The sequence below is a fragment of the Eufriesea mexicana genome, unplaced genomic scaffold, assembly GCF_001483705.2.
Source record: "Eufriesea mexicana isolate 0111107269 unplaced genomic scaffold, ASM148370v2 scaffold2983, whole genome shotgun sequence".
NCBI lineage: Eukaryota > Metazoa > Arthropoda > Insecta > Hymenoptera > Apidae > Eufriesea > Eufriesea mexicana.
This window is the reverse complement of record NW_016911049.1, coordinates 58,813-84,229: the sequence shown is the minus strand read 5'-3', so window position 1 is coordinate 84,229 and position 25,417 is coordinate 58,813. Positions and strand designations below refer to the sequence as shown.

The 25,417-nt window shown below is 32.7% G+C and overlaps 2 protein-coding genes across 3 annotated transcripts; both read left to right on the top strand.

Moving 5' to 3' along the window:
- Positions 1–5,109: 5,109 nt before the first annotated feature.
- Positions 5,110–17,643, top strand: SPARC (secreted protein, acidic, cysteine-rich). 2 transcript variants are annotated; one of them, XM_017904655.1, is made up of 6 exons: positions 5,110–5,260; positions 13,932–14,014; positions 14,316–14,540; positions 14,872–15,090; positions 15,851–16,201; positions 17,066–17,643. In XM_017904655.1, the coding sequence occupies exons 2-6, from the start codon at positions 13,940–13,942 to the stop codon at positions 17,120–17,122; spliced, it is 927 nt and encodes a 308-aa protein (XP_017760144.1). In that variant the 5' UTR covers positions 5,110–5,260; positions 13,932–13,939; the 3' UTR covers positions 17,123–17,643. The 2 variants fall into 2 exon arrangements, with proteins under 2 accessions (XP_017760144.1, XP_017760145.1); XM_017904656.1 differs by lacking the exon at positions 5,110–5,260 and adding an exon at positions 13,768–13,842.
- His2Av (Histone H2A variant) lies at positions 17,463–22,024 on the top strand. Its single transcript, XM_017904657.1, has 6 exons — positions 17,463–17,535; positions 18,975–19,104; positions 19,250–19,327; positions 20,654–20,767; positions 21,371–21,500; positions 21,824–22,024. The coding sequence occupies exons 2-6, from the start codon at positions 19,102–19,104 to the stop codon at positions 21,883–21,885; spliced, it is 387 nt and encodes a 128-aa protein (XP_017760146.1). The 5' UTR covers positions 17,463–17,535; positions 18,975–19,101; the 3' UTR covers positions 21,886–22,024.
- The last annotated feature ends 3,393 nt before the right edge of the window (positions 22,025–25,417 follow it).

Below are 25,417 nucleotides of genomic sequence, written 5' to 3'. Positions count from 1 at the left end.
CTTTTTTTTTTTTTTTTCTTTTTTTTCTCTAAATTCTCATCACGTTTGAAAGTCATCGAATAATCGGAACAAAATTTTTAAGCCAACATTGAAACAATATAGAAGAATCGCGAGTGCAAGACAAAAAGTAACAAGAAAACATAACTACCATCGTTGCGATGTAACAGTGGTAGCGCATATAGTAATTTATGTGCCATCTCGTACGTGTACACCTCGCCCTCTCAAGTGCACAGATACAAAATACAAAGGAACTAGCAGAATTTTGTCTGTTTTTTAGTAGTGCTGAAAATACAGAGGTGACAACAATATGCTGATGGTGATAAATTAACTGATACTCGGAATTTGGTTAAAAAATTACAAAGTGCACGGCGACTAAACCACAAAATGCTACGATATTAAGGCTGAGAACATGTGAAAAGTAATTATTTACGTTTCTTATTGATCCATTAAATTGTTACGTAGTCTACATTAAACATCCGCAATAGTTTGTAATCGAATGCGTTACAATTGCTATGTCCGGGATGTAGCAGAATCATCGCCGATCGACATGTTCGTTCTACTATCTCCGATATATAGCATACCTTCTCGTAAAGGTATACATAATTTTAGTTTAAGTAGAGCATCACAAACGATTGGTGAAACGAACGATGAAACGATTTTCGTACGACAAAAATTCGATGTTTGTAAAACATTGCTTTATATATCGTGTCACGATGACGCTGCTCTGTCCCGGTCATGGGTAAAGAGGTAATTTCGCGTAATTAGTTGGCTGTATTGTTCGTTACGTCGAATAATTAGAATATTTGCGAAGCATGCTCGTAATTAAGGATTGTCCAGTCATCTCTAGAGAAATTTTATCATCGAAAATGATCATTGTAAAATAGAGAGTTATTTTAATTTCGAACACCGACTTAAAATACCGATATGCCTTCTACCTTCGTACGGTGATACTTTCAATTGTACAAATAATATATAAAATTTTATATATATCGAAACAATGACGCAGCTAATCCCATGCATCGAATCGATCATTTAGTTTGTCCTCAATGAATCATCGTATCGAGACGATGGCGAATTTTTACGGCTAGGTATTTTAACGAGCTTCTTCTCGAGACTCGACAAGTAGTAGGATGTAACACTTTGATCTTTACTTTTATTTAAATTTTCAATATGTATATACAGTCTTTAGGTAAGTTCATTTGTACCGGTAGGTACATATCAGTGTGCATCTCTCGTGTAACTGCATTGAAAAAAAAGTGTTCAAAAGCCACAAGCGTACGCGAGATCGCCTCTTTATACCTGAACGAAAGCTCTGCAAATTTTTAGTGTGAATGTTTTCGTTTTTAAGTGACTATTAATAATAATATTAATAATTAATAATAATAATAATTAAAAAAAAAGAAGATAAATATAATGAACGAAGAAAGGAATATGAAGAAACACAAATAATTATAACAATATAATAACTAGAGGATGGCGAATAATAAGTTGTGAATTTTTGTAGTATACATTTTTATTTCGGTCTGCCAGGCCAGTTTGTGTGTACAACCATGGTCAACGTTACTACGACAGAAAAAAAAAAAAAGAAATAATGTTAAAGGAAAATGAAAAAAAAACAAAACATCAAATGTATTGTAACTTTTTGCATTTAGTATAATATACCTACCTTACTACCAACTCCTGTTAGTATCTCTTTATTTATCGAAATATTTCACCATTTCTTTGAAGTTTTTCAATGGAACACTTGAACTGCATACTTAAGTGAAAACATTATGCGTGTATAAGTTTAAGAATGATTACCTATAGTAATAACGTTTAATAAATGTTATTATCTACAATTGTTTAGAACGGTATTTTAATTTATTTACATAAGTCTGGCGCGTTTATTTAAAGTAAAATATTCTTTATCTTGTTAATAGTGAAGTTTTATCAGTAAATATTCTTTTTACGTTTAACGTTTTGTCGATAAACTAACGCAAGAAGCAGAAATTAAAAGGGGCAGTATTTCCGCTTCTTTGTTTCCACATATGTATATATACATATATATACGCATACATATATATATATATACATATATAAACGGAGAAACTTGTTTAAATGTATACAGAAAAGGTAAACACGAGAAACAGCATTTTGTTATGGTCGGAGTAACTCGAGTAAATGCGTGCAAACGAAAGAAACCGATACCTTAGAATTCTGTATGAAACAATCGTAATTATAATTTATAATTTCTCCCTGTCTAATTTTATTTCCATCATGCTACGTTATCTCGTCGTTTCCCGTCGAATGTATATAAAGTATTTTATTTTGTGCAAACGTATAAATGTTCTTATATTTATAGTTCCGTTATGTGTCTTGCGGTGTATGTTCTGTTATCCCAATTAAAGAATTAAATTGATTTACTCTCATTCTTGAACGAACATGAAACGCAGTGGACGTTTATTTGTAATCAGTTGAAATATTTCCTCATAACAGTGACCTGGTTACTTCGAACATGAAACTGCGACAGTACGTAACGGGCATGCAAATACACACATATACACACGTGTACGAATTAGTGAAGAAAAAGTTATGTTTCACGATATCATTCGTAGCATAGATTATAACATGGTACAAAGTTTCAGCCAATCAAACACGTTGCCGTATACGCAATCAGATGGAATATATTTAACAAATTGATATCGTTCGGTAGATTAGAAAAATGGGCGTACGAAATTCGAATTTTATGTACATAATATTCAGCGAAGCGTTTTATAAAGGCTAATTCGAATTACGGCCAGTCTCGTATTATACCTTAGTTTTAAGCTAATTATTTTGCAATTATAACACAAGTCCAACGGGATTATAAGAACGAATCTACACGATGATAGATTGTAAGGAAAGTTTGTTAAATGCAAAACGCATAATTCAATGTGATGTTCTTATTGTAAGGTATTTTTATTCTTTCCAAAACTCGATACTAATAAGTCGATATCTCGAAATACCGGCTAAGTAGTTAACATAATCAACGAGAGATAAAAAGTGAGCATATTGGTTGATATTACAAGTATGATTACAATATCACTCACGGAAAGTAAATGTGTTAATGTTGGGAGAACACTTGTCTGTGCCATTTCGCTTATTCTCTTACCATTTTGGTAAATTGTCACAATTTCTAAATTGTCTGACATGGTTCAACGACTCTATCATTATTCTATAATTTGTACGATAGTCACGTTGAATCAAGCCCAATTTTTATATGGAATTACAATGTATCTACCTCGTAAATTTTTATCTTGTAATTTGCATAATGTGATTTGAAAATTTGAAAAAATTTTCCGTAATTCTTTTTTTTATTATTTTTTCTTTTTTTATTTTTTTTTGCAAATCATTCGTCCGAACCGTTTGAAGTCGAATTTAAGAATTAGTATGAAGTGTAAATATTTTTAATAATCGCTTTATTATATACAGTGTTGTAATTGTTTAATTTCGTTTACTATGATTTACTAAATGCTTGGTATTTTTGTATCTGTGTTTTCTTTATATCGAATAGTTTAATTCGAAGTTTAAAATAAATTTTCGTAAACTGAGTGGCAATTTATAAATATTTCATACTTTGTAATAATTATTGCAACGAAAGAAAGAAAGAAAGAAAAGGAAGATGAGTGTAGAAAGGGGGTTAAAATAAGATTACAAGATATTCCTGCCCATTAAAATAAAATCGAGCGTTTTGTATCTCGTATAATCTGAAAGAAAAAGAAAAAACACTCAAGTTGCATTTTGGATATTGTGTATTTTTGGTAAATAAAACTCTGTAAATAAACGATCGAACTTTGTTTATGAAGTATTCATAGCCATGAATATTCAATTAAATACATAGGTCTCTAATGTCATTTAAAACATGTCATTTCGTTAGAATCACTGTTACTCGAAATTACAAACTTTTTATACTTCCCTATTTCCTTGGCATATCTGAAATGCATGTACGATAATGTCACACGACTATTATGTATATTACTATAGTACAGTGCCACACGATAATTCGATATTATAGAATGGAAATTGCGATATCGAATATTTTAATATAGTACTATATATATTATATTATAAAATATATATATTATTGTATATATAATAATTGGATATTAATAATTCGATATTGTACAATAGAAATCGCGATATCGAATACTTTACATGTAACAGTATTATATAAATTATATCGAATAACAAATATTAATAATTAAATATTAATAATTCGGTATTGTAAAGTAGAAATTGCGATATTCAGTACTTTGATATGAAATTATTATATGTATTATTTAATATCAAATATTAATATTAATATTTTGGATATAATAAATTCGAAACATTAAATATCAATATTTCGAATATATAAAATTCCAAATATAATATTCCAAAAATATTAAAATCCAAATATAATATTTCGATTATACTAAATTCGAAATATAATATTTTGCCTATAATAAATTTGAAATAACAAATATTAATATTTCGATTATATTAAATTCGAAATATAATATTTCGACTATAATAAATTCAAAATATATTCCAAAAATATTAAATTCCAAATACAATATCTCGATTATATTAAATATTAACAATTCGATATTACACTTGGATGCAATTCTTCAATACAAAACTAGTATACATTACACAATACAATGCACGCTACGTCAAACCTCAATCATTCAATGCTAAATATAACAATATAATATACATCATAAACATCGTATCACGTTAAGATCGTCAACGAATAAACGCGATATCGTTGAACAAACACGTGTGAAAGTAGTCGCAAAACGACCTCTCCCGGTTGGTGCGAATCGCGCGAACGCCGTAGGTACGCGAGCCGCAATGGAGCACAGAACACGCAGAACTCGAATTCGTGCTGTCCACATCGAACGTTATTCGAAAAAGAAAGCTCGAGCCGCGTGTATATTCGTTCGGTTACGTATGGACCGAAGCATTGCGTAATTCGTCACGCAGGGACTCGCTTCCACTCGCTTCCAGAGCAACGAGAAGCAGTGCATATGGCAGAAAGATCAAACGGGGGTGTCGGAAGAAAGAAAAACGATGAGATCATCTCTGCTTGCTCGCGGTGAGCACGGAGAGTCTCCACTGGTCGTTCCTCTGCCCGCTGCGCGCAGTCAGTACCGGTCCAGCGACCGATTTGGAGGGCTCTTTTGAACGTTCCCGAAAACGGCCGGAGAAAGGACGGAAAGGTAACGCTGGCAACAAGGGAAAGGAACGATACGTCGAGGTACGTATCTGCACTGCGCGGACAGGTGTGCACTCCAGCGACCGCCTTACGGTTTATACGTCTATATGTACGCGAACCGTAGCGATTACACGCCCTTTCGAAAATAACTTCAAGTCGTACGCCATCGGTTGCAAATTCTCCACGATTTACTTCGATTCTCTCTCAACTACGGAATCAATGAAATTTTCTCTGGAAACCCTTTCGCACCTACGATGTGACAATTTCATTTTATTTATTCTTCTCGAGCTTATTAAAATTGTAAATATCGTTAGACATGTATCTGTATTTTTAATCGAAAATTCTTTTAAAGAAATTGCTATTGTAAATAACTTCAAATTGAACTTCCAGGCATGGAATTTTGCGCGATTTCATTTATGAGTGAAATTTTTATTTTATTTTATCTCGTTTAGGTTATTTTTATCGTAAATGTCGTTAGAGATGTTTTCGTATTCGTAATCGTAAATGATTTCGAAGTAATTGCGATAATTCCAAGTAAAGTCCCTGAAATGAAATTTGATTTTCGAAACGTGGTATATTATGGAATAAACGAAATAAAAATTTTTTTGGGCAATTTTTCTTCGTTATTATACTTTTTTTAATTCTTAATTATTTATCAAAAGCGTATGACAAATTCTTTCGTTAGAATTTTAGTGTAATTATACAGTATCCATTTATGTGAATGCATTTATGAGTGTTACAAATGTGTATTATAAATAAGTATTATAAATGAGTATTCTCTATAGTATTTAAAATATTCTTAATCGATCATTTTATTTTCTCAGTAAATAAACGTTGGGTAATTAACATCGATATCATAATTTTTCATGATAATTAATACACTATTTTGGAACATTATTTACAAGTATTATAAATGTACCATACTTTTCTATGATATTTAAAATATCCTTAATCAATCGTCATTTTATTTTCCCAATGAATGCTGGGTAATTAACATGGATACCATAATACTTCACGATAATTAATACACAATTTCGAAACATTATTTAGAAGCTATCACTCTAACAGGATTTTAATTCGTATGAATATATTCAAATTTATTAACATTGGTATATCACGTAGATTATTATAACGGATATATCCAAATGATTTCCAAATGAGACTCGAAACATGTGTGTAAAATATTTATCATACGTTATAAATTATTCAGCTAGTTTCCCGTGTACACTATCATAATTATGAATTAATCATTCGACTTTTCAAAATTCAAATAATTTTGTTAAATTTGTTCCCACTCGACTTTAACTACTTCGAATCGTTTCAAATTTGAATAAATTTACATTTTATATGAAATTCCACGGTATAGACAGCGAATAAATGACAGAATCGTAACACTTTCCGTTGACATATAAATATAATCTATAACAGAAATGTACAATTGGATGCAATTTGAAAGACATTAAATCTTGCTGTAGCATCGAAACGCTTTGCAAAAGATACTCAATCGTTGGAACTTCCTATTAACTGGCTATTAACTTCCTCACACGGAAGACGTCGTTAATTATCTAATTAAGATCGCGAACGCGGAAGTCGCTTTGTCGAGTGGAATTCGTCGCAATAATTAAACAAATAAAATCACTCGATCGTTTTTATAATAACGAGGAATTGTGCCTTATTTGAGAATTTACTCGGCAAACGTTTGAATAGTAGGCGTTCGTCGCACTGCTTTATCTTGTCGCGAAGTCCTCGGAAATTGTCCTTTTTAGACCGGAAATTCAACATCCGCTTCGTAAAAGTGGAAAAAAGTCTATTTGTGTCATCGTGACATTCGATGATGTTACATGCGTAATGATATTGATCCTTACACGCGCGACCATGTCCTAATGTCTGCCTAATTTCCATCATCTGTACTAATAATCTTCTCTAATTAAAAGGTACACACGGAAAACGACTTCTATTGATTCTTTCAACTATTTTGATAGTAATGGGTTGTAATAGTTGAAAGCAAGGCTCGCATTATTGAAGAATGATCATGGAGAAAGGATTGTTTCAAATTTTTTGGAGTTTTTAAGTAACAACGAGTTTTCGTAGTTAGAAGACTCTGGACTTGTAGAATGGACGTGGAAAATGGATCTTTGTTAAATCTTATCGAGTTTTTAAGTGAGAACTCATTTTAATAGTTAGGAGATTCAGAAGTTCGTGGAATGGGCGTAGAAAAATGAATTTTTCCAATTTTGGGGGGGGGGGTTAGGTAATAACGAGTTTTAATAGCTAGAAGATTCGTAATTTCCTGAAATGGACAAAGAAAAACGAATTTTTCAAATTTTTGGGGAGCTTTTAGATAATAAGTTTTAATAGTTAGAAAATTCATATCTTCGTCGAATCGATAAAGAAAAACGAATTTTTCTAATTTTTGGGAGTTTTTAAGAAATAACGAATTTTAATAGTTGGAGAAAAGAATTTTTTTATTTCCTAAGTAATAACGCGATCTAATAGAAGTTAGGTTAAAAACATCATGGAATAATCGAAGAAAAATGAATCATTCCAATTTTTTAGAGGTTTTTAGATAATAACGAGTTTTAATAGCTAGAAAATTCACATCATCGTTGAATGGTCAAAGAAAAACGAATCTCCCCACCTTTCTTGAGTTTTTAAGCAATAACGAGTTTTAATAACTAGAGAAAAGACTCACATCATCGTGGAATTAGTATTATAAAAGATACACTTTTTATAATATATATTTCCTGAATTACAGTACAAGAAAAATTCGCCCAGTTTCCAAAAACATGGTAGAGTATTCAATCCTAATTAAATATTATTTTAATCTTTCAATTAATCATGGTAGAATATTTTCTTCCACTTTTGAAAAATTATTAAAATTAACAATAGTCGTTTTTCGTGCGAATCATTAATTGTAACAGATAGAGAAATATAATCGTATCTTGAATGTCGCATAATCACGTCCGATTTAGGAACGCTATTTCCCAGGCAGAGACGCAAATATGTGCACTATGGAAATCCGAGATCTCGAATTTTTGCAGTATCGTGACATGCGACACTCAAATCAATTTCACGAGGATCAGCGAAAAAAATACAAAGTTGAAGTCGAGGCTTAGAATATGAAAACTGGTTATGATATAAGATGCTATATGTAGTTTTTGAAACGAGTAAGTTTGGAGCAAGCTGTACTTTGCACGCTGTCCTTCGACTTCCCTCTTGAAGAAAGGTGCCTTTTATCTCTGACGAGATAGACGCGTTCACGATAGAACACTAAGATTTATGTCATCATCGCGTGTTCACAGTGCGAGAAAAAATCCTGCTATGTCTTACGGTTTTTAGCGTTTTTTGAGATTAAATGCGATCGATTTATCGAAATATCTCTTCTCGAATAATTTGGAAAAAGATTGACCATGGCGAAAATATTTTTCTGCAAATTTGGTACATTTGTATGGAAAATGCATGACGAAACGAGATGTACATTAACGAGAAAGAAAATCGAAATCCAGATCTGGAGAGAGAAAGTATTGTTTGAGAGTGGGAAACTTTCCTTTGGAAGCCGAATTTAGTCAGGAAAATTATTTATCATATTAGGTTCAGGATTTAAATAAATTTTGTACTAAGGATAATAATTTCTATCCGATATTTTTGTTTATGAAATTATATAGTGCTAACTTTATCTCTAAAATCAAATTTAATTGACAATTATGCGATTTTTTTCTGGCAAGATGTATCTCTTTAAGTTATTCAAGAAATACTAAAAATCATGAGGAATACTATCATTTTGTGCATACTTATATATATTTAATTACACCAAAATTTATATAAAAATACCAATTTTATGAAAAATATTCGAAAGTTTGTAATTTCTTTCTTCTTCTCTAAAATTAAATTTATTTTACATTTATGAATTTTTTTCCTATCAAAGTATAATAATTCGTAACTACTCGAGAAATACTAAAAACAACAAGGAATCATGTCATATAATCTCCTGCACATTTACATAAATTTAATTACACACAATACATATTAAAATACCGATTTTACCAAAAATATTCGAAAGTTGGTAATTTCTTTCTTCTTTTCTAAAATCAAATTTATTTTACACTCATGGGATTTTTTTTCTATCAAATTATAATGCTTGGTAGTTCCTCGAAAAATATTAAAAACAACGAGAAATCATATTATATCATATCCTGCACACTTACATAAATTTAATTAAAGAAAATATATATAAAAATACCAATTTTACTAAAAATCTTCCAAAGTTGGTCATTTCTTCCGAGTATTTCTGTCAGCAATATTACAAGACAACTGGCCTCCCTCTCTAAAATCAAATTTGATCAACAATCATCTGATTTTTTCTTTTTTCATCAAGATTGGGATTATCAAACCGAGAATCGTTGAAAATCGCCGCGAAAGTCGCCATTTTGTCACGTATCGTGGATTTCTTCGCCGCGAGATTTGGTCACGAGAGAATAAAGTAACACTGTCGGTCTCGAGGCTTCGAATGGCGTCGATTACGCGATTTCGTGGGCGCTGATCAGAGAAGCGATAAAAACAGGGCCGTTCGTGATTCCTACACTCGCCTCCGCACCATAAGCCGACTTGCTGGTCCGCGTTGTTGTCGCCATGTACTTGCAACTCCCACTCTGCCTGAGGTCGCCGTAATGTCTCGAGAAATATTCTGGAATATCATCTCTTTTTTCTCCTTTTTCTCCATCATTTTTAAACGAACCGTAAGGTCGTATGCGCGCTCGGGATTGACAGTTTGAACCAAGGTTGTTTCGTTTAATGGGTCGATTCACTGGGTTACATTTATTAACACCGTGTGTTTTAGGAAGTTTAACTCATGACGTTTTAGCACTTACGCGATACGCTCTTGTGATCTAGGGTTAACGCGATTTCGTGGAAAGGCGAATCGCGATACATTCCTTCGAGGAATTGAAGTTTCTTGCGAGGTTCGGTTTATAATTGTTCATTTCGTAAGGTTGAAATAAGAATGACGATGTAGCAAAATGAAGATAGCTTTAGATTTAGATTCGGTATTCGTGATTAGATCGGTATTCAGTTGCGGTTGTTAGTGGTGGATGAAATATTAATAACGATAAGATCAATTCTTTATTTAATTACAATATGCTGAAAATAAGATACGTCTTAACGTATATACAACAATCAATCTCTTAGGAGAAATAGATATATCTTTAAACTATGCGTCGAAGATGTTCCGGGAACGCGTGAAGTGTTTATTTCACGCGTTAGATAAGAATTAGGGGACCAAGACGAGCTGCAATCGCATACCCTTTTTCTTCACTCTGGTTTAGACTCTCCACGCGAACAGTCACAATACATTTGATATACCTTCCTTAGAATAGAGGAATTTACGGAATAAAGATAGTTATTTCTTCTTGCCCATAATCCCAATACAAAAAATGATAAAACACAAATATTAAGTTTAAATCTAATTAATTTCCCACAATCACAAGCTCACATCTCTTTTCATTATTACGACTCAATTACAACTGACCTATGCCCAATCACTCTCGTGATGATTACACAATTCACATAACACCTTAATCATTACATGCATACTCGTTCATCACGATACCTGAATTCATTAGATATTGGTATCCCATGCCTACTTGTCTCACTCATCACTTATTTACATACATCGCTCCTTTATTATATCAATACATATATATGCAAAAAATCTATATAATCATTACCACAATGGTGTATTTAAGGTGTCCGTGGATTTTCCACTCTTCTTCGGGAAAGCAGAGAATATGGCATGTAGTAAATAAATAATGTAGTAACGATCGGATTAATAAATTAAAAGGGACTTTTGATTCTGATTATATTTTATATTTCTTGGTGGTATAAAATAAATGGAGGCTCGAAGTCTTCTATGATGCGTATGGTGCACTGTCAAAAAGTGTGTCCCGTGGAACCCTTTGGCAAGATTTTTATAGACTCTATGACAACCCACTGTGTTACTCGACCCTGTTTCGAGAATTGATAAACTGGATGGTTCCTCGAAGCAAAGATAGATCTCGATGCAGGGTGACGACATCTAAATAAAGATTCCTCTCACAATAAAGAAAAATATTGGGATTAAATTAAATTTAACTAATGTAAAATAACTACGATATAATTATGTTCTATATTGCAATCTTTTATTACTCAAGGAAGGTATATGTTTCTTTTAGTACTTCTTTTGAGAGACTGACTGACACCCTAGACAGTGTCCAGAGGGTACGTGACTCGGTTCGCCTAAACCCCCCAATTTTTATCGAATATTTATATAAACATTTGTTCTCGGAATTTATATCTTATAAACTATTTATTGATACCTTATATTCTAGATTGATTTTTGTCGACAACTAAACTTATCTTTTCTACAACAAGAGTATAAAGAAAATTGCAATTTTTGATGTGTAACGTTGAATTCCTACGTTAGATATTTCTCTAAGAAAATAAGAGAAGAGAATATATAACAGATAAATTAGAATAATTAATAGACACTTCTGTTTATAATATGTAAAGTTGAATTCCCGTGTTTGTTTAAAAAGAAGGAAATGAACTAAAGTAATTAAATAAAATTAATTTTGTAACACTAGAACTATACCGGTCTGTAATGTATACCTAAATATAATGCATGCAATTTGTATGAATTAATATGATATAATGAAAATTAAAGAGCATACACAATTGTGACCCAATTTGAACGAAAATCAGTATAATTTATGGCAAAAGTAGCTGTACATTTTCGGCCATGGCGAAAATAAAATATCCGAAACAAGGTATTGTAGTTCTAGTGTTAATTTCTTTGGAAAAGAAAAGAGTATACTACAATTTACAGAGGAATAATAAAGAGAGCTATAATTTTCAATTCGTAATTTTAGAAAAAAGAGGCGAATTTAATGCGAGTTTAGAACAGGGTACAGTGTTCTTGGTAGCACACGTGTTATTTACAAAACCAGGATTTAAGGCTTCATAGAGGAACAGAGGGTTCGAGAAAAAGCTGATGTATCACGAGTAACGATAGCACTAGTTAACGATTCCGTTTAACGATTCTGTTTGACGGAAATTTCATGCTACAGATGTAATCAAACCGAATGAACCTTACGCATAAACCAATCAAGCTATATTTAGCCTGTTAACGCACTAGGAAGCTGGGGAAATGTGTTTTAATTTGTAACTGGCATTTATATTAACTTATTATTATTGATATATTATAGAATCTTATTATTAATTATAGTATAGTATATTATTATATTATATTATAGTATCTTATTATTAATTTTTATTGTAACATTTTTCTGAATAATTTAACGCATCTTTGAAGAATGACATTCTAATCCAAATTGAGGATAGAAATTGACATAATCTTTTTACATGTAAATTTGACAGCAGGCATAAATTAAAAAATTGCTAGTTTCGTGTTTAAAAGTGGAATAATATTAAATATTTCGTTTATCAATCTTTTCCGATGATTCATCTCTCTTATCTCATGAGATATATATCTCAAGCCTGGTAAACATAATTCATATGAGTGCAACGATACAAAATATAATTTATAAATATTCACAAATATTATAGAACTACTTCTAAATTTAACAAAGAAAGTAATAATTTATTCCTACTCCAATCTGCTGAATTTCGTGCAATATTAAATATTTAATTTCACAAAATAATTTATTTTAAGCCAGTTTATAAAATGTTAATCATTAAACCACCTGTAAATGCAAATTTCCTAAAATACCAGGTTTAAATACAAACTAAATATTTTTAGACATGTCCTATACGTGATCGATACTCGCCACAGGTACTTAACTGAGAATTATTAATTAATAATTACGTGTCAAAATTGGTGGATCGATAGTTACGTGTCATCTGACTTTTTCATAAGTAAAAAATTCTCTCGGAACATTCCTAGAGTGATATGTTCCAATCCTCCCGGCTTCCGCCATTTTATCTTTAACGAATCCGATTCACCAACACAACCTCGTCGTAGCAATTTTCCTAAAATACTTCCCTCCGAAGTGAAACAACATTAATTCGCGGAATTAAAGCAGAGTATCTCTGCAGTCGTAAAAATTCAGAAACAACTGAACATCCTTCAAACTCAAGTGGGCGTTCATGCCTGGCTGATGAGTTCAACGCGACCTTCGTTTCTCGTCGTCAATTCAAAGCAATAGAGGCAAACGCATAAATAGGTTTTATCATCCGCGTTTGTCGTAAGACATACTTACAGACGTAAGAAATCAGGGTAGCGAATTGCGTGCTCGCAATACGCGTCAAGTGGTTACGAACATTTGTAAAGAATCGTGATTTCCACGTATCTGGGTTATCGCTTCGTTGCTCCTATTAAGGTCTCAGAGATTTATCGTTTGGTCACGTCGACCCGAGCGGGATCTGTTGCTCGTGCACGTCGGGTTATTGAGAATTCTCAAAATTAAACAGTCCAGATGATTCCAGCCGAACGATCTTCAATTGAAAACACCCGCTGAATCATCTCAGAGCCATAAGCTTTCCTCGGGGTGGAGGTTTATAAAACGACCACGCGAAACAGAGGCCCTCTATTTGCTTGTCTTCCCGTCCTCGTGCACGCTGGGAAAGAAAATGTGTGGAAGAAAACGCGTGCTATTTTAAGTTTATATATACATACTTTCAGTCCACACGCACATATTTAACGATCGATTGTCTGTCGCAGAGATCGCAATGCGGACGAAACTGCAGCTCCTTTTGTTTGCCTTGCTGGTGGTGTGCCTTTTAGTGGACGTCTCGGCTAAGCAGGTGAGTCGCTGAAAAATAAGTACATTGTAATATCGAAGGAACATCGAGTGCGTTAGACAAGAATGATCGAAGCATCGCGATGATTCACTCGATATGGATGCTTAAAATTAAAATTATAATAACGGATCTATATATACTCGTGCTCGTTGGGCCATTCAAGGTCTCGCATTTTTCTATTCGCTTCTCGCTCTCTGCAATTACACAGTGTGATGTCGTTATTAATAAGCGATAGATAGTAATTAGATGTAATCACGATGTGTACGAATTGGTCATACGAGCTGTTGTGATTATCGATTTTTAGCGGCGAAGAAACTCAAAGTATCATCGTCGTACGACCACGACGGAAGCCAGCGTTCAAGATGAGGTCATGAACATGCTTGAGGCTGATGAAATAGCCGAGGAGGCAGCGGAGGATGCTGAGGTCACCGTCGAAGATGGCAGAAACGAGGTTGGATCGAAGCGTCAGAGTTTGCTCCGTATGGATCCGTGCATGCATAAACACTGTGGCGCAGGACGAGTTTGCAAGGTTTGTCAGGGACAACAAAATGACTTGTTGCTATGAAAATGAATTTATTTAGACTCCTCTGCTTCCTGAGAAAACACCTCGCTCGGAAACATAGGAATTAGGGGTCATGCTTCTGTGAGGAAATTTCGAGAAATTGATCCTCTTTGAAATTTTCCTTTAGCACCTCAGAATTTCTATCCAGCCTTCTATTCGAGTTTTAGCATTGGATGAGATTTTCGAGATTTAGCGACATGTGGAAGATACGAGTGTTTCTCAGGATTTATGAGTAGGGTTTATATTTTTCGTGGATATTTTAGGTCTTTTTTTACTGAAAGAACTATGATCGTTTTAGACAATCGACGATGAAACTGCTGAATGTGTCTGCGTGGAGATATGCGACGAAGAGGTCGATCCTAGACGAAAAGTTTGCACGAATCACAATGAGACGTTTGGAAGCGATTGCGAGGTCTACCAGGCGCGTTGCTTCTGCGACACCGGTGACGACAGATGCAGAGGCCCTAATTATCAACACGTTCATATAGAGTACTATGGTGAATGCCGACAGATGCCTGTGAGTAGCCATCGTCATCGATGAATCGAGATATGACATTTGGAGAATAAATTATTCGCATCGTTTGTGGTACATTGGAAACTGAAAGTGTATTTCTTATGGCAGTAACGATCATCTATCGGTGAAATATCTTTCAGTTATCACCGACTGATATAACGGGATGCTATTCATAACCAGAAGTATATCTTATCTGTTGCGTATTCTTGTTTTACCGTGGAAAAGACGGTATATCTCTGCTTGAGTCTTTAAAACGTTGCACTGTTAAATTACTTAATCGCGTTATCAATTGGATTGGATGGGTTGCCCTAATTATATGATGCAGTACATGCTTATGACTCGACCTTTATTATAAAATAAAGATTATTAAAAACAAATGTGAAAATAAATTTTAAATAGTTAAGCTTTATTAAAGATAATAGAGCCATATTGAAATTTTATGCATAGTAGTTTATTTTAAATTTTTAATAATTATAAAGCTTTTCTAATTTATTAAAATTCTATGCATAGTGTTACAAACTTTGATAAGCTTTTTATTTTATAAATGTAAATGTAAATAAGTTTGTATTATATTATGATATTTAATTTTGTTTATACCTTTCAGTGCCTATAAGAGGCATGGGATTTGTTTTAGAACTTTCTGATTCAATGAAAAGAGAATTCTAATTACTAAAAATTTAATATATAAACGTTAGGAGTTACAGATAAATAGGGAATAATTTGAAGATAAGAGATAATTCCAATTTTATAATTTCGTTTCAAGGAATGCAGAGAGGAAGACATGGCTGACTTCCCAAGGCGAATGCGCGACTGGCTTTTTAACATCATGAGAGATCTCGCTGATCGTCAGGAACTGCCATCGCATTATCTGAAGATGCAACGAGAGGCGGAAACGAATCACACATTACGCTGGACTAATGCTGCCATTTGGAAGTGGTGCGACTTAGACGGTCACCCCCATGACAGGGCTGTTTCCAGGCACGAACTTTTCCCCATTAAAGCACCTTTGATGGCTCTTGAACACTGTATCGCACCGTTTCTCGACTTCTGCGATATGAACAACGACCATAAAATTACCCTTATCGAGTGGGGCAAATGTTTACAGCTTGACGAGGTAAAATTTCTTGATGTTTCTAAATTAGTAATATAATTTTAAATTACTAAAAGTAGGTCTTCCACTTTTACCCAGTAATTAGTTTTATATAAAGGAACGAGGTTTCATAGAAAATTTGTTATTTCAAAATTCAATGATTACAGTTTAATCACTGATAATCAAAAAGCTATTAATGGTACTGATTAAATAATGTCATTTTTACTTATAAATGTTATAATCATTGTAAAAAGATAATTTATTTTGTTTGCTTGGAGAATAGAGATATTGTAGCGTTGATACGTTACTAAATTATTAAAATAATTAAGAAAATAAATATTTTAAATAAATTTATTAACAAAGTATTGTATATTGAACGATAGAATGTTTAAAAGTACTTTTGATAACAAAATTTCTATTCATTTTAATGCACAATTAAATACGGTGTTATTAAATTATTTTTCAAAATCAAAGAAAATAGAACATTATAGTTATTTTTGTTTCAAATACCTCATAAATTTCTGAAACGTTACTCATCGCTATACGTTACCTTCAATCTTGTTACTTTATTCCTATCTGCTTTACTTTAAATATTTTTCAAATCTTTTTACAATATTTCATTAATAAATATTTCATATTGCTACAAATGTAAATTTTTTAATTGAAAAAAGGAAAGAAACAAGGAGGATCCAAGCATAGAAGAAAAAAATTTAAGTAAAATTTGAACGTTCCAATTAAAATAATAAACGTATTTCAAATGTAATTAAGCCTGTCGTTTAATATTTCAAATTGTTTAATATCTTGCATCGATACTGTTTGTTTTATCCATCTGTTAAAATATCTCGAGCGGTTATAGCGTAGTTGAAATGATATTGATTCCAATTGCAGGAAGATTTGGACGATAAGTGCGATGAGTTGGCTGAAGCGAAGAACTCGGACCAATAATAACTACGACAAATTCCAACGATAGCGGTAGTGGTTACGACGGGATAAATGAACGGAAGAGACAAAAAGGAGGGTAAACACACGATGCACAGTACCAATGAAAGGGCCAGGAATGAGAAAAATGGCGGGAAAAGTTGCAAGTAAACTACTGCACTCGACAATGCGCATGTCTGCGCAGAGACTCGTCGATATTGCAACCCATCCGTGATGGTCGTGCCAACCGCAGTTTTAGACAGTGTTCTCTAATAATGTAGAGATGTGTACGTTAGAGACTACTCGCGATAATTCTATAATAATTTTTTAAAAGCCTGGAAACCGTTTGTTGTCTTATGATGGTTAAAATAGAAACGCGATACACCTGCTCGTTTCCTCTCCCTGTAGTATAATCTTGATATTATCCTCGTAGCAACAACGTACGTATTTTCTATATATATATACATATATACATACATACATACCTTTTGTATAAATTTATTATGTGACTGCCTTTCTATCAATAAAGAGTGATACAGTTTCTTTCATCTACGCAATACTAATCTATTATATGTTATGCTTTACGGTGTCATCTGTTAAAAATCAACGGAAATACATGTTCCCTATTTTTTCAGGAATACTTTAATTTGTGTCGTTATTGGATTATTATGAAAATCGAAGTAATAATATTATTTTACTTTATGTGTCTGTGTAGAAATTCCTTTATGCTTTTGAATAATGGTTTTATCTCGTTCCGCCCATTCAATCACCGGATCAATTAAGATCGCAGTCTTATCGTTGATGTCGGCCAGCAGATAAGTGTACGTGCTGGACACGGGGTCGAACATCTGAGAATTTCAATTAAAATTAAAAAGAGATCTTAAAAATTCGTTTCAACGGATTTCTGAACATTGACATGAAAAACAGTGAAATTTGCGAAAAATTCTAATTTATAATAACTTCATGGACGACTGAAATTATTAAAATAAATATATATATATATATATATATATATATATATATATGTGTATGTGTGTTATATATATATTATACATGTATTAAAATTTTAATTTAAAATTAAATTATTGATGCAGTGTAATTTAATTTTGTTATACCTGTGGCAACGTGTGAGAAAAAACAATCTATTGAATGTATAATTCAAAGTTTATTAATTATTTATTTTTAAATTCCTCAGTGTCGCATAGTTAGTATTTCATATCCTTTAGTTCAGTGGTAACATTCTTGTGTCGTATATTATTGCACGTAATAAAAATTATTTATGTTGTATCATCTATAACGTAATTCGTTTTATTAAAAAATCCAGTTTTAGAAATAACGTCCGTGCGAAGTGCACATTGTATATTGTCAAAAATACGATATACCGATAGGACTGAAGATAAAAGAAAATTTTTATGCGAAAAAATAAATCCTTTTGCGCTTTCAATTTTTATTATTAGTATTTTACGTTTATTATTAGTAACACGATGATACTTCCTTTTCATTGTAAAAAATGTTTCCATATCGAAAAATTTGAATATTAAAAGATTTGTATATTTAAAAGTTCAAATAAAGATTTATTAATATATTAGACAATGAATGCGTAAAAAAATATGAAATTGAAAATACGTGATAATTACGTTTAAAATTATATGAGAGCTTAGGAAGTGTATAATAAGTTGGAAATAAACGGTAAGTGGCCGACGTGAATAATAACGCAGTGTACCTTAGACAGTATGGAAAATTACCCAATGTACACGATGCAACGTTCAAGTGATACGAGATAGAAACGTTACTCTTCTATCGGAGGTTTAGTAACGAACTACGACCAACAGATGGCGAAGAGGTATTTCATTGAGTCTCTGCAATTGGTGTGTTCTAGTCACGTGAGACGATCGCGGGACGCGCCGACAGCGCCAAGCGTATTTGGCGGGACCGCGCTTAGACGGCGTCGTCTGTGCTTCTGGCAAGTCTGTCGTGTAGTGAACCGCAAAGGCTCTTGTCGGATCATGGTGAGTATCCGCAAGTTTTCAGCGGATCCTTTAGCCATCCGTATCTTCTGACTGCATTACCGTCTTCTACGATGTTTACACTGTCATCTGGCAAAATTTCGTGTTTGTATCTTGAAAATTAATCGTGATTTTCGTTTCTGAACAGGCTGGCGGAAAGGCGGGCAAGGACTCCGGTAAAGCGAAGGCGAAGGCGGTCTCTCGTTCAGCGAGGGCCGGCTTGCAGGTGAGTTTATTGTCTGCTACTCAACCAATTCAAATGCGTAGAATGTAGTTTTATCAACATTATTTTTTGGCAATAGACGTCTACGTGATTATTTTAGTAGATTTTAAAGGTAAACAGGTTAAATCATCATGGTTGGCGCGAAAAACCGAAGCGTTTTTAGATACCTAATGAACAATTCATTTTTTTGAAGTTTTTGTGATCTGTGTATGAATAAAACATATGAAAGTGATTCATTTAACTTTAATTTATGTGTATTGTGTCAAATAAGTGACGAAGACTTTGAGGAAATCTATTATTTTTTGAATTAAAGTTATGGTGATTACGTCTAAGTTCGGAAGTTTTCAAACGAGACGGTTGAGTCTGTGTACGCCCCCCTCCTCTCATATCTTTCAATGCAGCTACTAATATGACTTTCATTGATATATTTTTTTCATAATTTCAAAAAAATAGTTCCGTAAATATCGCTGTATTGGTAATTGTTTACTTTTTATCCATATTATGACATTACTGTCAAGATGATTTGAATTGACAGTAAATATATCTTATTGTATTATTATTGTATCCAATCACATTTATCCATCATTAAAATTCAATTAACACTGACATTTGTATTATTTATGCTCAAATAACGTTTTTCTTATTTATTGAAATACTTAATAATATTTAAATGTCAACAATTATTTTAATGGATTGTAATAACTTTTGTTCTTATTACATAGAAGTATACATATGCAGTTAAATATATAAACAACTGTACAAATAATATTAGATAATCATTAAAAATTATATTTCGTGAAACAATATAATATATTTTATTAATCAAATTTATTTTAAATCATTTTTGAAGGACTATAATTTATACCGTGAGAAAACTTTGTATCGTAAATGTAAATAAGAAAAATACAGGGCGTTTACTAGTGAATGACGAAACCACGTACTAAACTGGAAAGCTCGGGAAAGCCGAATCATCGTATGCCGCTCGATATTCGTTGCGTTAAAAGAGGACTGAGTTGTATGCTGTTCTAGTAGTAGCTGTGGTTAGTTTTTCTGTTAGGAGACTCGAATACAATGTAGCTTTATGATAAATTATTATTGGGAACATTCTGGAAATGTAGAATATTACGAAAAATTGTATCATTTTTCGTCGTTTGATATTTGTTACATGAAAAGCTGCTGACGCCGAGTGACCTTATGTTATTTGAACAGACATGATATATGATGCGTCCTAACCCAAAAATATTTACCTTGCCACGAAAGCAAAATCACCTTCCCATATAATATTTTTTACCTATACTAGACATAGTACATTTATTTCTTTCTTTTCAGTTTCCGGTTGGTAGAATTCACAGGCATTTGAAAAACAGAACCACAAGTCATGGTCGAGTCGGTGCTACAGCGGCGGTATACAGTGCAGCTATCTTGGAATACCTCACTGCTGAGGTGAGTGAGAATATATGTGAAAGAAGAAAGCATTCACAAAACAAAGAGAGAAAGACAGAGAAAGAAAGGCAAATACGCACAATAGGAAGATCAGCCGTTATAACCAGGACTATATGCGTTGGCATCACTAGCGACTGATGGCGTCACTAACGCCAAGCATCATGGCCGATTTTTCCCGCCTTTTCGTCAACCGTAGGCAAATAAGGAACAACATATTCTTTTGCTTATCGTGTTATATAGAAGTTCACCTTTAAATTCACCTTTTTCATTTCTTTCTAAAATGAACACTTTTTCCATCTTTGTTAGGCAAACATATCATATAGTTATATTATAAAAAATATTTTTATAGAAGAACAACTCTTGTATTAGTAATCCTTTAGTTTATGATTGATATGCTTTTTGTGATTTAAAAATATTTCTGTACTTCAAAAATTACATTAAATCCTGATATGTAAATAGTTTTTTGTACATTGTTACATTTTTTCATATTATATTTTGTTTTCTCTATTTGAGGTGTTGTGTTTTGTAGTGTTATGTGCTAATAGTTTGATAAATAGTATAGAATATTAGATATGTTATGAAACAGTGACTTGTTTGTTTTAGGTTCTTGAATTAGCAGGAAACGCATCAAAAGATTTGAAGGTTAAACGTATTACACCAAGACATCTTCAGCTTGCTATTCGTGGTGATGAAGAATTAGATAGTCTTATTAAAGCAACTATCGCAGGAGGAGGTTTGTTTCTTTATATTTATGTTTATATTTATAAGTGATGTATGTAGAGAATCATATTATCTGATGGTATAATGTCATTAGTTTTCCTTTTAACACAATTGATTTCGATGTTCTAGTTCTACTACATAAAGTTTTAAAAAAATTTGTAATTAAAATTTAGAGGTTCTATTGAAATATGAAGATTTTGTATCTAATGTTTTTTAGAGACATTAGTATCATACTTAATAAAAGTAATATTCTATATCGCTAGCAGTAATAGAATTCTATATTATATTCGTGTAATGAAATTTCAATAATGACTATTTCATTTTATTTTCTAACAGGTGTTATTCCACATATCCACAAATCATTGATCGGAAAGAAAGGTTCGCAAAAGCCAGCATAATTTAGTGATTCATTTAAGAACATTTGAAGCTATGTAGACAAAACAGATGCAAAGCAGCAAAGTGATTGTTGACAAAGTGTACCTACGTTACTAAATTGATGGCGAGACTGGCGTGATACATACGTGTGTATATGTATATATATATATATACACATATATAGATATATATATAGATATATAGATATATAAATAAAACAAATACTGATATAATTTAATATAGGTAATGAGAGTTAAAGAAAAGACAAATTTTCACCACGTAATTGGCATTCAGAGTCAGAAAAATTAATAATATAGGTCTGAAAATTTTAGTGTGCGCTATACTGCAATTAATTGACAAGCGATGCGTTGTAGCATGGCTTGCTCAAAACTGCAGTCTTTGATACTGTATGCGGATACTAAATGTTTTTAAAGTTGGAGTATTTAAGGACTTGGATGCGTAGTACGGATCGTAGTTTCGGAAAAAGGGTTTCTCTTTTCGTCTTTTACTTGGTTGTTGGTGTTTAACTTTGTCTCTTTTTTAGACATTCGCATGCAACTAACGCTGTTTTCTTAGTATTTATTTTGGAAAACAGCATAACAATCATTTGGAAGTAAAATATAATACGTGCAAGTATTAATAGACATTTCATAAATTTCTTTTACTTTCTATTTCTGAAGTTTTTAATCTTACATTTAGTTGTTTAATATCTTACAATTATAGTTACGAGCAAAAGTAGTTACGTACTCATTCTTGTTATTAAATACTCTGAACTATCTTATAGCAGTAAACAGTGTGCATAAACAACTCTAGATTAAATTTTTAATTTTGGACACTTTGTATTCTAAAATTTGTGTTGCCAAATATCTTTGATTAAATTTTTAAAGTTTTCAGTCTCCGTAATATTAATGTAGGTATATAAGATTACATACAGAACTGTAGTTCTATAAATATAGTTTCCATTTTGCTAATTTTATGAAGTTACTATCATCTTTGAGTGATAATTAATAAAGTTATAATGCAATAAGTTGTAATTTATGGCATAGCGTAATTTATGCCCACGATTATGAGACTGGAATCTTTGAGATTGGTAGGCTTTTACTCATGTAAAAGTAAAGGAAAAAGTATTTCGGCATTGCAAAGCCTTTGATGTAATATATAATCTTTATTCCAGTAGTGTTCAATTAATATAAAATCCATAATAGATATCGAATAAATTTGAAACAGAACAGTATACATTTTTAGTCAAAACAGTTGTCGATTTTTTTTTTTTTTTTTTTGGTTTTGTTCATATCATTCTTCATTTTATTCATAAATTTATTGTTAATTGTGTCATTTAGTGTAATTTTCGCTGTATCTACGGTATTACACCGTATATTAAATACCAGCCATATGTAAAATGTTCATTTTCATAATAAAGAGCAATTTTACTATTAAGCATCGTTCAATCACTAAAATTGTTGAGTCGACAAAAGAAAAATACTAATTTATATTTTGTGCCTTCTTTAAAAGTCGTTAAATTAAAATTCGTTAAATTAAAATGAATTAAGAGGTAATATATGATTAAAAGGCTGTAATACAACGAATAATTTTTGTAAATCCATTATTGTACACAAATTGCGTAATGTTTTCATATTATGTGTAAACAATTTATAAATACACTTTTTGTGCTAGAAAGTAGAGTTTGTTTAGTTAAAACTACCTTAGGCCTGATGTAACGGTATACGATGTACATATAAATGGAAAGAATTTTGAAATTATATAGTAGCCAAAAAAACATTCTTGACTGTTATTTCAAAATTGAACGATCGAGTCTTTGTTTTATTGTAATCGTCGTTAATGTATAAAAATAAGTATATTTATTTGTAAAGTCTATAATACATACTATTTTACAAACATTAATGTTAATACAATATACACGATGTCATTTACAAAACGAGCGGAGAAATAGAGAATCATTTGTTTTTTTTTTTTGTTATAATCGAATATTTAAAAAAATCTCACGTATCAGTTTACCCGCGTTCAGTGCTGCCATCATACTGGGAGCGGTCTCCTACCACTATTCCAGTTCCCCCACCAACAACCAATCCCATGGCTCGTTCAAAACCTTGCGGCTTTTCGTCGAGTCCGCTCATAGTGGGGTACGGTGTAACTCCTTGCGTTCGTGTGGGAGTGAGATAGCAGCAAGGAAGAGCTCCCCACTAAGCCGGTCAGAACCTCAGTCGCCTTTCACGAGTTCGGTCGGTTGGGCGACTTGTGTCGTGGGTATAATTGTAAACGTGAGCATCAGCCGCTTGATACATAAATTCCATTCGTAGCAGAAACGAGCAAGCCCGTTTATCGACTTTGCGTAGGGGACAGGATCTCTCGACGGATCGTCCTCGGATCCGTCGTGAGAGGGCCGCGAGATAGTGCACACCGGTGACAGAACGCGTGGGTAATGTCAAGCAGTGTAGTTGTATGATCAAGATTTTGTATACCCTCAAATATCCTCGTCTGCTAGTACCGGAATTTTGGTCGCGGAAAAATCAGTGAAGAGGACCTGTTTCCGTTTCGCTCACGTTGCGCTGTTGCCGGTGTTTATTCTTTCCAGCCGAATTTTTACGCGCGCGAAGGGTGCGGGAAGGGGAAACGATTTGTTCGAAAAGCGGTGATTCGTAATTATAAAGTATCGTATTCTGTTTCGAAGCGGTCTTCTTGGTTTCGTGGCAAGAGTCAACGGTATGTCATCCTTGGCATAACTTCTCACGTAGAACACCTGGTTCAAGATTCCGAAGATGACGAGTAACGAACACGCGGAACGAATCTACCGTCGTGGCCGGTAAGTCTTTTCCTCGTTTCCATAATCTTTGCGTGACATTGCTTTTACTTCATCAAGCTGTTAGCCAAGTTATTACCTTTACTGCCGTGTTACGGTGAAAGGAACATCTTTGCGTTGCACCGTGATTCGCTCCGAATTTACTAACGTCACGATTTATAGGATATAACCGTTAGAAACTTGCTATTCGTCGATCTAGTGAAAATCTACTTGCACTTTTCGTATCATTTCACTGATTCTGCCTGTTCCATCATTCACTCTTACCATTGATCTCGGAAAATTAATCATATGTACAGTGTGTGTACGTATTTGAACACTAGTTGCTTCAACGAAGGTCAATGAACAGTATTGACGCTTGGTTTCGATGTTTTTACGATCGTTTCCTCTCAGAATGTTATATGTTCGATGACACGTGATATCAAACTTTTCCTCCATTGCATGCTAGCGTATCCTTTTTAATTTACAGCGCGTTCCATTATTTTTGCTCCTATTTTAGGGAAAATACTTCGACAAAAATAACAATAATTAAAATATCGTTAATTGTATCCGATATTTTGAAACATTTATATTTATTATAATTGATGCGGATTGAAATTTAAATTTATGATTGCGTGTTCGAAGTGTGCAAATATTTATCTATTCGTAGCATTCCGGTATAACTCCAATTATATAATGGATATTCCGTAAACTTAATTTCAAATTTCGCGCCGTTATTTTAGTCGTGCGGTTTAACTGTA